The 15136-nt window shown below is 41.9% G+C and overlaps 1 protein-coding gene across 2 annotated transcripts in view; it reads right to left on the bottom strand.

Annotated features, from left to right (window-relative positions):
* The window catches only part of LOC137545073 (OX-2 membrane glycoprotein-like), a 46578-nt gene extending 40130 nt beyond the window's left edge, over positions 1–6448 (bottom strand). Inside the window, exon 1 of one of the 2 annotated variants that reach the window (XM_068266179.1) lies at positions 6320–6448. In XM_068266179.1, the coding sequence (XP_068122280.1) occupies positions 6320–6392 (73 nt within the window). In that variant the 5' untranslated portion in view covers positions 6393–6448. Of the gene's footprint in view, positions 1–1959; positions 2031–6319 lie in introns of those variants that run through there. The other variant, XM_068266180.1, reaches the window with a different exon arrangement.
* Between the last annotated feature and the right edge of the window lie 8688 nt (positions 6449–15136).

Here is a 15136-nt window from a genome sequence, read left to right as displayed (position 1 = left end):
TCTTCTCCTAGGTGAAAAATTGTCATCTTTGATTTAAAATAACTTTTTAGCACTTTGCAATGGAAAAAAGTATCAGAAAGTAGGTAAAAAGTACTAGCAAAATAATGTTGAGTATTTTTTTGCTTGCTGTTGTTTTAAAATGCATTTTATCGACAAGTTTTAAAACATCACCTAGGAGAAAACTCAGGTGAAAAAGTGAATTGCATATGGCCCAGGATGTCTGTGCATTGCATTCCTGCATTGCAGGCAAAGTGAACCGAGCACTATTTTTAGCACCCAGGGAATCTCAGTAGCACAATAACCAGTTTAGCCAATTTTCACCTCCCATTCATTCGCCAATAACTTTATCACTACTTATCACAATGAATTGATCTATAGCTTGTTTTTTCCGCCACCAATTAGGCTTTCTTTGGGTGGTACATTTTTCTAAGAATTATTTTTTTCTAAATGCATTTTAAAGGGAATATTAGGAAAAAATGGAAAAAAATATATTATTTCTCAGTTTTTGGCCATTATAGCTTTAAAATATTACATGCTAACATAATTAAAACCCATGTATTTTATTTGCCCATTTGTTCCGGTTATTACACCATTTAAACTATGTCCCTTTCACAATGTATGATGCCAATATTTTATTCGGAGATAAAGGGGCATTTTTTTCAGTTTTTCGTCCATCACTATTTACAAGCTTATAATTTAAAAAATAATAGTAATATACCCTCTTGACATGCATATTAAAAAAGTTCTGACCCGAGTTTAGCAGCGCATCCGGCCATACGGTTTCGTTGTCCGTTCCGCCAAACAGACAAAAAAATGCTGCAGGGCCTGATTTTGCGGACCGTTGTGGCCAGCGGAACGGAAACGGAAGGTTTTGCTGCGCAATAGAAATCTATGGAAAACGGACGTTTACAGCACACTTGGTGTAAAAACAAACCATTTTCCCAGATCCAGGTGGTCAGATCCATACGGCTGGAACCGGGCCTTAGGTAACTATTTATGTTTTTTATTGTAATTTTTTTTTTTTAGTTAAAATGTTTATTTGTTTTTTTTTAAGGTTAATTTTAAATGTAACTGAATGTGTATATTTTTTTTCCTGTAAGCGAGTGCTCTCGCTTACAGGAAGTGAAGGGAGGACGTGGAACTTTTGTTTACTTTAGAAAGATTGCGGCTACTCATGGAAGCCGTCGGTCTTTCTAACGGGGACTTAGATCATTGAATGGGAACTGTGTTCCCATTCATTGATCTCTGGGCTAACGGCCGGCGGCACGCACTTGAGCACGCGCGATCGTCCGCGGGAGCAGGCAGCAGCCTTTTGATCGTAGCTTAACTAGTTACAATACATGCCAACAATGTGTCTCATTATTATTAACAAAAAAACGTCCATTTTACCCTGTTTTTTACATTTAAAATATTAGCAGAGATTTTATTAGCCTTCTTCAGCCAGCATGCTCGACAGGAGAGGTTTTAGGCAGCTAAGGACTAAGGTAATTGTTTTATTGCACATAAATCATACCGTTCATCAACAGAGGGGGGTGGGTAATTAGGACTATTGCTACAAAGAATTTATAGAAGTCATAGATGGTATCTTCACACCATCTCTCTGGATAAATAAGGGCAGCTAGAAGAGGAGGGAGGATCATGGCAGCTCCTATAGCTATTAGAATCCAGGAGACATTCCAGGGGGAAAAAAGGTGCTTAATTCACTTTAAAAGGCAAGTGGGATCCTTGCCTTAGTGTGACCAATATTGTCTGAAATGACTAAAAAATGTTGAAGCTGTGGTCAGGAAAAGTATCACACCAATAGGTATAAAGCAAAAAAATATAGATAAATAAAAAGCACGTGGTCAAAATGGGAAAATGGAAATGATGTTTCTGGGCAGAAAGAAGTAGATGCTTGTCTCTTTCATTCTGCACTGAGCAGTCAAACAACACAAACAGATAGTAGCCTCAGTTACTTACCATGTGCTGAATAGGAGGAGAGCCAGAGGAGTAACAGACTGATTAGAGTCATGTTGCAACCAAGCAGCTGAGAAAAGAGAAACTGCACAGAGGGCTTATATTATGTCAGTCAAGAAGGGAATTTCCCCAGCATGTCTTTTCTCTTCTGAAGGTTGTAGTTTTGCTTTTGCTTTGAATTTTTTTTCTTGCAACTTTCTTTTTATGATGTTAGCCAGAGCCGGCCTTTGGGGTGGGGGCAAGTGGGGCAATCACCCCAGGCCCAGTGTTTGAAGAGGCCCCGCGCACCGCCACTAATTTAATATCCACTGCGGGCTGCCGATCGTGCCTGTGTGGCCAGCAGGAGGGGAGCAGAGAAGAGGAAGAGCTGTACGGACGGCGGGGAAGGGGGCCCATCTCCCCCCTCCTTCCCTCACCTTAGGGGGCTCTCCCTCCCTCGCTCTCCCCTCCAGAACTAATGTGTGGGTGGCTGGCTGGCAGTGGGCGGAACTCACCTCCGTCTCGCTCCAGCGCCGAAGTTCTGGTGCCGCAGCTCTGGTCTGGACCAGACCAGACTAGTGGCGAATCCATCCCACGCCTGCGACGAGATGGACGTAAGTTCCGCCCGCAGCCAGCCAGCCACTCGCACATTAGTTCTGGAGGGGAGAGCAAGGGAGGGAGAGCACTAAGGTAAGGGAAGGGGGAGGGGAGATGGCCCCCCTTCCCCACCGCTGATCCTACAGCTCTCCCTCTTCTCTGCGCTGCTCCCCTCCTGCTGGGGGGACACCTGGCTACCTATTCTGGGACATATACACCTGCCTACATATACTGGGACATATACCCCTGCCTACATATACTGGGGACATATACCCATGACTACATATACTGGGGACATATACCCATGACTACATATACTGGGGACATATACTCCTGCCTACATAAACTGGGCAAATATACCCCTGGCTACATATACTGGGCACATATACCCCTGACTACAAATACTGGGGACATATACCCCTGACTACATATACCGGGCAAATATACCCCTGGTTACATATACTGGGCACATATACCCCTGGCTACACATACTGGGCACATATACCCCTGGCTACAGATACTGGGCACATATACCCCTGGCTACATATACTGGGCAAATATACCCCTGGTTTATAAGCAATATGGAGGGCGCTTGTGGAGGTGCTCCTATGAGCGTGCTGTTTCACCTGCTGCAAACTAGTTAAATATGGGGACCCACTCACCTCATATAAATTGATAAATCAATAGTAAACAAAGAGACTAGTTGCGCTGGGCCTAAAGATGTTATCTAGCAGTTTAGCGAATAATAGATACAGTTCAACTTAATGAAAACATTTATCAGAATTTATTCAAAATATATTCATAAAACACAAACTGTCAGTTGTTGTATAAATAAAGCAATTTTTTCATCACGATATTGCATATATTTCATATTCAATGTATATACATATCATCCACTATACCCCTGGTTACATATACTGGGCACATATACCCCTGCCTACATATACTGGGCACATATACCCCTGGCTACATATACTGGGGACATATACACCTACCTACATATACTGGGGACATATACCCCTGACTACATATACTGGGACATATACACCTACCTACATATACTGGGGACATATACCCCTGACTACATATACTGGGACATATACCTGACTACAAATACTGGGGACATATACCCCTGACTACATATGCTGGGAAAATATACCCCTGGCTACATATACTGGGCACATATACCCCTGGCTACATGTACTGGGCACATATACCCCTGGCTACATATACTGGGCACATATACCCCCCACTACATATACTGGGCACATATACACCTGCCTACATATACTGGGCACATATACACCTGCCTACATATACTGGGAACATATAACCCTGACTACATATACTGGGCACATATACCCCTGACTACATATACTGGGCACATATACCCCTGGCTACATATACTGGGCACATATACCTCTGGCTACATATACTGGGGACATATACCCCTGCCTACATATACTGGGCACATATACCCCTGGCTACCTGTTCTGGGTTCATCTATACCGCTGGCCACCTATTCTAGGGACATCTATACCGCTGGCCACCTATTCTGGGGACACCTATAGACCTGGGGCTACCTATTTTTGGGGAACCACTGCTGCATTTAGTGGGGAGACAGCGTTTCTCCACTAAATGCACATAAGAGACAGCGTTTCACCAGTAAATGCAGGTAATGACAGACAGCCTTTCACCAGTAAATGCACGTAATGAGAGACAGCGTTTCCCCAGTAAATGCACATAATAAGAGACAGCTTTTCACTAGTAAATGCACATAATAAGAGACAGCTTTTCACCAGTAAATGCACATAATAAGAGACAGCGTTTCCCCAGTAAATGCACATAATAAGAGACAGCTTTTCACCAGTAAATGCACATAATAAGAGACAGCTTTTCACCAGTAAATGCACATAATAAGAGACAGCTTTTCACCAGTAAATGCACATAATAAGAGACAGCTTTTCACCAGTAAATGCACATAAGAGACAGCTTTTCACCAGTAAATGCACATAATGACAAACAGCCAGTTGTCCCCAGTATATGTAGCTAGGGATATATGTGCCCAGTATATGTAGCCAGAGGTATATGTCCCCAGTATATATAGCCAGGGATATATGTGCCCAGTATATGTAGCCAGAGGTATATGTCCCCAGTATATGTAGTCAGGGGTATATGTGCCCAGTATATGTAGTCAGAGGTATATGTGCCTGGTATATGTAGTCAGGGGGTATATGTCCCAGTATATGTAGCTAGGGGTATATGTCCCCAGTATATGTAGTCAGGGGTATATGTGCCCAGTATATGTAGTCAGGGGTATATGTGCCCAGTATATGTAGTCAGGGGGTATATGTCCCAGTATACGTAGGCAGGGGTATATGTCCCAGTATATGTAGGCAGGTGTATATGTCCCAGTATATGTAGGCAGGTGTATATGTCCCAGTATATGTAGGCAGGTGTATATGTCCCAGTATATGTAGGCAGGTGTATATGTCCCAGTATATGTAGGCAGGGGTATATGTGTTCAGTATATATAGCCAGCAGTATATGTGCCCATAAATATGTAGTCAGGGGTATATGTGTGCAGTATATGCAGCCAGCGGTATATGTGCCCAGTATATGTAGTCAGGGGTATATGTCCCCAGTATATGTAGTCAAGGTTATATGTGCCCAGTATATGTAGTCAGGGGTATATGTGCCCAGTATATGTAGTCGCTTGGAGCAACACGGAAGGTAAGTCCTGTCCACTGCCAAACGCCGCCACACTTAGTTTCGGAGGGAAGAGTGAGGGAGGGAGAGCACTAAGGTGAGGGAAGGGGGGGGGAGATGGCCCCCTTCTCCGCCGCTGCTCACAGCTCTCCCTCCACTGCGCTGCTCTCCTCCTGCTACCTGGGACTGCCCGGGACCTGGGGGGCTCATACTGGGATAGCCCCCCAAAATCGGGAGAATCCAGACAAAAAAGGGACGGTTGGGGACGATGGGATTATATTGTACCATGCGTGTAACTCTGTGTATGTATGATGTTCATGGGTGATGGCTTGTCTTTGCCTGCGCTGTTCTGTGCACGATTGTGTGGATACGAGAATTGCATTGTGTGTGATTGCTTGTCTATGGCTGTATTTGAACGGATGTATTTTTTTTGTTTAAAGCTTGCATATAGACTGATAACATATTCTGTTTGGCTCAGTTTTAATCAAAAGGCAAATGAAGCAACAATAGGCATGAAGTCCAAATAGATTTGTAATTTATCAATCATCTCTAGTGATGATGTCAAATGTCCCTGGAATAAGTGATGTCACACAAGGTATTATCACAGTAGTCCTGCACATACACTCATACCTCCCAACTTTTTGAGATGAGAAAAAGGGACACTTAAGCCACACCCCTGACCACGCCCCAGTCACAACCCTAGTCACGCATACCATAAACACTTCATAAGAAAAATATGTTGTTTTGTAATTCAAGCCACACTGGTCCTTTCTATCCTGGTTCATTTTCCTTCATATTAACATTTTAAAATTAGTAATATATCAATTTAAAGGATGGGAATAAAGTTTAGAGTCAAACACATTTTTTAGTCGAGAAATATATACATTTACATAGAAAGAGGGACAGAATCCTGAAAGAGGGACAAATGAGGAGGAAAGGGGGACAGAGGGACAGGGCTCCCAAAGAGGGACAGTTGGGAGGTATGTACACTGACACATCAGCAGAAGCTCATGTGCAGCTGTCATAACTTTAGCACTAGCCATCCCTCATGGCATTGCAAGAGTTAAAGTCTCCTTGCCTGGCCAGTCCCCGCCTCCTGTACGCCCCAGAACCTGGTCTGCATTGTGCGGGCTTCTCCCATAGCAGAGCATAGAGCTTCCTGTCCTCCCCAAAATGGCGCCCAGCCTCACTGAGCAGCCCGAGCAGCAGATGGACCTCTAGTGTCTGCTGGGGTGGGCGGTGCTGTGAGGGACGCTGGGAAGAAGACGGGTAGTCCCAGCCCAGGCAGTCAGGGGAAAGCTCTGGAAGGGGAGAGAGGGTGGTAGTTGTGCTGCGGGGATAGATAGGCGAAAAAGTGAACTAGAAAGCCAGATACTGCTTGTCCTGTTCTAATATTACACAGATGACCTCACAGCAGTGCTCAGTATGGGGACATTTACTAACTTCAGTGGGAAAACGTCCTTGTTACTGCCACGTGTTGGGAGCTGACTTTCCTATGCAGATGAAATCTACTCTGTCATGCAATCCACATGCTTCATCCATATGCAGCAAATCACTTATTTCACTAGCTAGTTTCATGTGTATTATCAGCTGCTATATCCTATAAACCCCTCGCCGCACAGCACAACATGGCTGCTCCTCTCTCATGCCTGCAGCCTGTCCTTTGCCTTCTGCAATCCTCACACAATCTCCTTCCTAGTAACTTATACAAGCCCCCTGGAGAAATGCCTCATAACTTCTTTCCTATCACTTCTGTTTGCTCCTATGACTTTGTGAACATGTTTGGTGCTGCAGAGACTGATTCTACCATGACAAACTCCGCTACCTAATGTTTCCTTTGTACTTTATCTAGAATTGAGAAGAATAATATATTACATTTTTTTTTATATGCCCACTCGCATGCACTGGCAGTGCTTGCTGTATATTACATCCACTTTCTTTATCTGTGCAGTGCACATATTGTTTATGCTGCACATTATTATTTAGTATTTTACATAGTGCTGACATCTTCTGCATCATATGTTCCACAGAGTACAACTCAGAGGGGCTCACAATCTAATCCCTATAATTGTCATATGTCTGTATCATGTAGTATAAATTGTAGTCTAGGGTCAATTAAGGGGAAGCCAATTAACTTATGTTTATGGGGTAAGGGAGGAAACAGTGCCCAGAGGAAACCCACACAGACAAGGTGGAGAACATACAAACTCCATGCAGATTGTGCCTCAGGGGCTTGCAGTGCTTTGCTTCTGCTGCCCATAATTTTCTGCAAATTTCGGGATTACGGCCCAATGTATTTAATACAGGAATTAGTGTATTATGCAGGAAAAAGCAAATTGCTGTGTGATTTTGAAATTGCAGCAAAAAATTGAATGCAAACACATGCAAACTAATGTATGATTCGCTAGCACAGAAGTGCGTGTTTTGCCATGTGCGACAAGACCAGAACAATTTTAACGTGTGCTTCCTGCCTTCGAGCTAGGGAAACTACAGAGTGTAAAAAAAACAAAACAAAAAAAACCTGCAAATTTTTATTATTTAAAACTTCACATCGTAGTGTTTGTTTTATTTTATTTATTTTTTTCCCCTTTAGAAAGCTTTAGTCCTGGTACTTTAGTACATCGTGTAGAATACAGAATCACACCAGAAACAAATCTAATCTTGTCAGATCTGACAAAAATGTCAGAAACCCCTGATCTGCTGCATGCTTGTTCAGGGTCTAGGGTTAAAAGTATTAGAGGAAGAGGATCAACAGGATAGCCAGGCAACTGCTATTGTTTAAAAGGAAATCAATATGGCAGCCTCTATATACCTCGCACTACAGTTCTCCTTTAAAGTTGGTTAGCATGAGTTAGAGGAAGTTTAGATGGAGGAAAACATAATGTAAATAGAATGCAAGAAACACTTCCTAAATCTATATACCCCTGTCTTCCCAATGATGTTTATCCTAGGCTATTTACAGAGCATTCTGGGAGACTGGGTATTATTTCTTCTGGCTTTGGAATACAGAGTAAACAAACATTCCGCAGTGATGGACCTGCCAGTAGTAAAAATATCACCACTTGTAATTTCAGAACGTAAATCACAGTGAGGAAATATTTTATAATGGGAAAAGTTAACTTATAAATCATAAGAATAAGCAATTTTATTCATTTTTCTGTACAGTTCCTCTTTAGAGTTGGAGGAAGTTTAGAGCCAGGAAAACTGTACATTAATATGTAATTTTTTGTTTTAATATTTTGTCTATAGTTAATAATTTTTTTTTATAGTAAATTTCTGTTTTGCAACTTTTGGTGTGAAAGAGCCATTGCTCATTACTGTGTTCACAAAAATGTGGCATGGGTAGGTGTGTGTTAAAAACAAACAAAAAACAAAAACGGACACAGTAGGACAGGGAATTTATGATAGTGTGTGTGTGTCTATACAATAAATACACCTAAATACATTATAAAATATATCTTCTACATATGCAGATCTATTTCTGTAAGGTCTGCATGCAAAATGTGTATTTATGTAGTGTGTGCATCTATCTGTGGGTATGTGAACACCTGCATCATATACAATTAATGTGTTCTGTGTTATCTCCTTGGAGATAATTTTCATCTTCTCTTTAAAATAGCTTTTCAGCGTTTCATACGTCCCCAAAAGTTGGTGTAAAAGTACAATGTTTTTAAAAAGCATATTATGAAAAGGTAAAAACAAACTCTACCTCTTCCTATTTGCATCCCACTCTACCTATTGGGGGTATTTTTTTTTCTTTGCTAAATGTATTCCTCCTTCATGAAATGCAATCTATTTTAAGAGCAAATTCTAAAACTTTCAAAATGTTTGATTTCTAGCTTAAAGAGGAACTTCAGCCTAAACAAACATACTGTCATTAAGTAACATTAGTTATGTTAATTAAAATAGATAGGTAATATAATCTATTACCCACCCTGTTTTTTAAAAGAACAGGCAAATGTTTGATTTCATGATGGCAGCCATCTTTTTGGTTGAAAGGAGGTGACAATGGGAGCATGAGACGCAGTTCCAACTGTCCTGTGTCCTGATCACACCCCTCCCAGTTGCTAGGCAACCTGAATAACAGGAAATCCCATCATGCTTTGCACAGCATCAGGGGAAAAAAAGCCCAGGCAGTTTTCTTTGATGGGTGGAGCTTAGCTAAAAATGCAGCTAAAATGATGCTTTGGTAAAAAAAAACAAAGTTGTTTTTTTTGATGCTCTGAAACTGTTAAAGAAACACCAAGCCTTTTCAGTGCTGCTGAGTAGATTTTTAGTCCGTAGGTTCACTCTAACATATGTCTTTCTGTCCCTTTTCCTCCCCCATGTAAGGCACCATGGGCTTGATTCACAAAGCCATGATAACTCATCACAATCGCGCTAGCGTTTTGAGCACGAAACTTTTTTTCACGCACAAACAAATTTTGCTGTGAAATAATTTTTTGCGTGAAAAACATTATGAGCACTAACGCTAGCGCGACTGTGGTAAGTTATCAGGGCTTTGTGAATCAAGCCCCATTTGTTCACCCCATTTTTATGATTGCGCATACATTCATCTATATTATACCAACTACATTTTAAAAATTACACTTGACACACAATTTTATTTCTCAACAGGTCTATGTAAAGGGAAACACATGATATATCCAGCCCATGTGCACCTCCCCAGTCCAAACTCTGTTAACCCACATGGCAAACTTGTCCTAAAGTTATTATATATAAGATGTACTAACACTATGGCCTCTTAACGGCTCCACGTCGGTTTTATAAGTTTTAAGCAGCGCTGCTGCCGCTGTGCACGTGAGAACAGTAAAAACAAACACTATAGACAAAATACACCTCTTTATTTCCAAATAATGTCACCATATTTTGTACTAGAGGCATAATTTAAATCTTGTAATAACCAGGAGAAATAGGCAGATGAAATGTGTGGGTTTTATGTACACTAGCAGTGTTTATATTAAAACTATATGGTGGATGAAATTGGAGAAATAGTTTGTTGTTTTTCCCCCCCCCCCCATGTTTTTTTCCCTTTTTTAAACTGCATAGAAAATTAAAGTAATTACTGAAAACAAATAACCCCAAAAAGTCTAATTGGTGAAAAAAAGCAATCATTTTAATTGTGATTAGTAGTGATTAAGTTATTTGCAAATGAAAGGGATGAGCACTGAAAGGTCAAAATCGCTCTTGTCTGTAAAAACACCTTTGGGGTGAAGTGGTTAAAAAAAAATCACACTTGACACACAATTTTTATTTTTCTCAGCATGTCCATGTAAAGGGAAACGCATGATATATCCAGCCCATAAACACATCCCAACACGGCAACTTGTCCAAAAATTGTTCCCCCCCCCCCCTTCTTGTAGCCACTATGGCGTTTTAACAATAAGTACCACATGCAGTAATGAAGTGTCAGAAAACTATTGACTGAAGCATGACCATGTCCACATTCACAATGGTTTCCACCTTAAATTATCGTTTCAGGAAAAGGTGCGCTACAAAAAATAAGTGTGGAAACATACTTTTTTTTTTTTAATCTTTTTTCTGTAAAATTTGTTACGATTTTTGCATATACTGTGTATATACTCGCATATAAGCCAACCCTCGTATAAGCTGAGGTACCAACTTTTCCCTACCAGGAAAAAGTGATTGGCTTGCATATAAGCCCCGCCCCAGTATAGCCCCCTCCACAGTAGCCAGATGTGCCCCCCAGTACAAGTCAACACCCCTCCCCATAGCCAGATGTGCCGCAAGGATTATAGTTGTCTAAAGATGGCGTCAAAGATATGAGACACAGCGAATGCTACACAGGAAGAATCCCTGATCACTGAACCGCTAACTCATGTTGCAGAGGATGGGGCACACGGTCACAGCAGGGAGCCAGCTGGCAAGAGAAAAATTTCTAGTGCTTGATCCATACGCTCCTCTGCTATTAACAGAACCTGCTCCACCATCCGTTCTGCTCCACTGACTCGCATATAAGCCGAGTCGGGAAACTTTTCAGCGTATTTTTTTGTGCTGAAAAATTAGGCTTATATGCGTGTATATACAGTAAATTGAGGCTTACTTGTATAATTCAATTACCAATTGGGGTTGTATGTCCTGTTACCCAGCTTTTCCACTGCCATTGTGATTAGTACGGTAACATGTTGGTAAAAATCATTTTAGAGGTAAATTCTGCAAACCAGTGAAATTCATAATGTCACAGGAGCCCTAGTGGTCAGACCGCAAATTGCCTTCCAATCGGTTTCAGCACACAGACCATGCAAGCTTTGGTCTTTGCGCAGAAACCGACAAATTTGGGCAGCAGCCCGACCAGAAGGGAGCCTGTGGGTTACGGAAATACACTTTACACACTAGTTCAGGGTATAACTGCCACCACCTCCGTTTACCATGGGACAGAGGAGCCCACTGACTGTCTGTGCCTAGATCTACAAATAAAAACGGTTAAAACACGCTGTATTCTGTCTAGCCAACAACAAACAATAATAGTAGCGTCTCTTCAGAGACCTGGGATCAGTTTCTGTGTATGCTGAATAAGGTAGCTAGAACTGACGATAGCGTCGGTTTATTGAAAGTAATATAAATAATTAATATATACAGAAAATTATTAAAATCAACAATTATTGAGACATGAGATAACACAGTATGAAAATAAAGGGGAGAAAAAACTTAGTTTAATGGAAAATTGTTCTTTTGTGGGAAAATCATCAAGTCCTTGATTTCAAGTTCCGCAGAGTTCTTTGTTTCAGCTAAGTTCAATCTAAATGGCCACCACTTGTTCCTCATGGTGGCCGTGTGTTCATGAAGGTGGAAAAATGGAGGAATGAGGGAAGAGCCCCTCGCATATGCTTTTGATGAAGCTGGTTTGGGGGTGTGGCAACGCCGGCCCCTCTGAATTACCAACCAATGGCAGTTCATTTCCTCTGAGAGATTTTAGGTTTTAAACTTACAAACGGCCGTAACCCACAAACGATATACGTCATATTCAGGTGGATAACAGATTCATACTTGTCAGAAAATAGATTAATATGACATCAGACATGGCTAGTGCAACAGACCCAGTTCTTGAGAAGGGTCATACCTCAATAACCGGACGGACTATCACAATGAATTTCATATCAGCACGATGGCCAGATTTTACCGAATAAGACTATATGAATTTCATAGCTGTGCGATAAACGGTTTTCGTATACCGACAGGAAATTATACATCACATAACTTCAGGTATGCTCTGGTTGGTGCCGGAGAGTCTGGCTTCCTCAGGGCCCCCCTGGGGAGTCAGCTTCCTGGTTCTTTTCCTAAAGACATCTGGCTGTAGGGGGAATGAGCTGGTCCCTGCAGGGAATGTGGCCACGTGCGACATTCCTGAGGGGTGAGGGTAATGCTTTGCTCACAGGGGAACAGATCTCTGGAATAAAAACACAAGTGTCGTTCTCTGATCGCTTGCACGACTGCACAGATCCGACAGGGAGCGTTTAGGCAATCGACTGGGAATTCTCTAGATTCACCTGCGTTTCTCACGGCTATTCCGTGACACATAATGAAAAGGCGCGCATTGGTTTCATCTTTAATTACCAATTTTTAATTTTTTTTTTTCTAAAGTATTTCTGAACTGATCTGGGACATTCTTACTGCTATGGAAGGTGGGGAAGCTGGCCTATAAACAGGGCTATTTTTAGCCATAGATAAACCAGGCACAGGCCTAGGGTGACATTTGAAGGAGAGGACACCACAGAGCTTTGTATTTGCAAAGTGTCTACTCAAACCTTATAACAATTATAGGAGGTCTTTTATTATGCAGATGCCCTGATTTTGGCCAGGTGAGCTGTATCCTAGTGATTGATATTTGTACACGCATAATGAATTAATGTAGTCTATTTTTTTTGTATTCACAAGGCTGTGAGGACAATAGGTGCATTGCCCAGAGCAGTGTTTAGGCCCATACACACGTCGGATTTCCGCGAACGACGGGTCGTTTGAACGTCCCGTCGTTCGCCCGCTAAATCGGGCGTGTGTACAGACTATTGTTCGTTTGATAAGAGTGAGTTTGAGCGATCCGCCGGGCGGATCGCTCAAACCCACTCTTATCAAACGAACGATAGTCTTTACACTCGGCCGATTTAGCGGGCGAACGACGGGACGTTCAAACGACCCGTCGTTCGCGGAAATCCGATGTGTATGGGCCTTTTTTCTCAACATTTTATTGGTATGTACCCCTTCTTTAACACCCTGTACTCAAGTACACCCTAGCATAGAAAACATCACAAGTACCCCTTGACAAATATATATTTGATCGTAGTACTTGAAAATTGGTTCTAAACAATTTCCAAGCATTTACTATTGCTTTCATTTGTCTAAAATACTAATTTGGTATAGTTTTTAAATATGATTTATCATTTTCTAAAACTCTTACATTTGTGTTTGGTACCCCCTGGAACCATCAGTTCTTTCTGGGGTATGCATATCACACGTTGAGAACCTAGGGCACCAAAATGGCTAGAAACAGCCCTGTCTATAGAATAATTACAGGAAAATTCTATTTAAGAATTTTTACTGCACAGAAAAAACCCAACAGACGTATTCACAAACATTCAATGCCACTCGCTCAAAGTACAATAGTGATAACATTGATGTATTAAGGTCTCCAATTAGAAACCACTTTTCTTTTATTAAAAAAAAAGTTAAAACTTTAAAGATAATCTGTACTGTAAAAATCTTACATAAATAAACGTACCGGTCTGTTTGTCTTCTCCTAGCCCCTCTGACATTTTCGCTGCTCCCGCTGCTTTCCTGGTGATTAAAATCACTGTTCATTGTTTTTGTAAACAATGAAGATGGCCGCCAAACAGGAAATTAATCATCAGAGCCGGTGCCCGTTTGCAGAAGCTTCTCTGAAATGTGACTTGATTGCTGGAATGTTACTCCCACGTGTTGCCTTAGCTGCTTGTCTGAGCTCTGCACTGATCTCTCTGCACTCAAAGCTGTTTGAAATGGCTCAGCTCCACAAGCCGTGCAGAGATGCGGGCTGTGAACGCACACACCTCTCTGCAGGAGGATGCATAACTTCTCCCCATCACAGCAGAGAGTGCATAACTTCTCCCCATCACAGCAGAGAGTGCATTCCTCTTTGTCTCCAAGGCTTGATAAGAAAAGATTGGATCTATTACAGAGACAGTGCAACTAGAAAAGGCTGCAGTAATCCAGACCACATTAGAACAGGTATATGAACTTATAGGTGTAACGATCGGTGTAGCACAGAGAGGATCTGATTACCGGTGATCTGCAGTATCACTGGGAATACAGATATATATATACCAGATTATAGATGATCTGCAGTATCACCGATAATCCGATATACAAGCTAACCTCTGGACACCTAAGCAGAGTGTTCGGTGCAAACAGTCATAATGAGAGGACTGGGCCTCAGAGCATTAAGGAGTACTGCCCAATGCCTTCTAGACTCTCCCGGAGGGAGGAGTCAGGCTGAGAGAAGGAACGACAGAACGAGAGTGACACCCGAGGGAGTGTCACTATCAGGACTGGGAACCTCCTCTAACAGTAAGGTCGGTTCTCGAGGTCGGACAAGCCAGGTCGTAAACACACGGACAGATAAAGTACAGATTCAGAAGGCAGAGGCGAAGTCTGAAGTACAGGCAGGGTATTGGCAACAGGGTATCAGAAATATCGAGGTACAAAATCAGAAGGCAGATGCAGAGTCTAAGGATGAGCCGGGATTCGGCAAGAGTATCAGAAAGACAAAGTACAGGATCAGAATTCAGGAGAATGGTCAGGCAGGCAGAAGGTCATAACAGATAATCACAATCAAACTAGTACTTTAAACTATCAAATCTAGCTAAGTGTAGGATTACAGCTCCAGCTGGTCCCGGCACACTTT

Source organism: Hyperolius riggenbachi, chromosome 2 (assembly GCF_040937935.1).
Source record: "Hyperolius riggenbachi isolate aHypRig1 chromosome 2, aHypRig1.pri, whole genome shotgun sequence".
Classification (NCBI taxonomy): domain Eukaryota; kingdom Metazoa; phylum Chordata; class Amphibia; order Anura; family Hyperoliidae; genus Hyperolius; species Hyperolius riggenbachi.
Note: the sequence above shows the minus strand (reverse complement) of the source record. Positions and strands in the feature narration are given on the sequence as shown.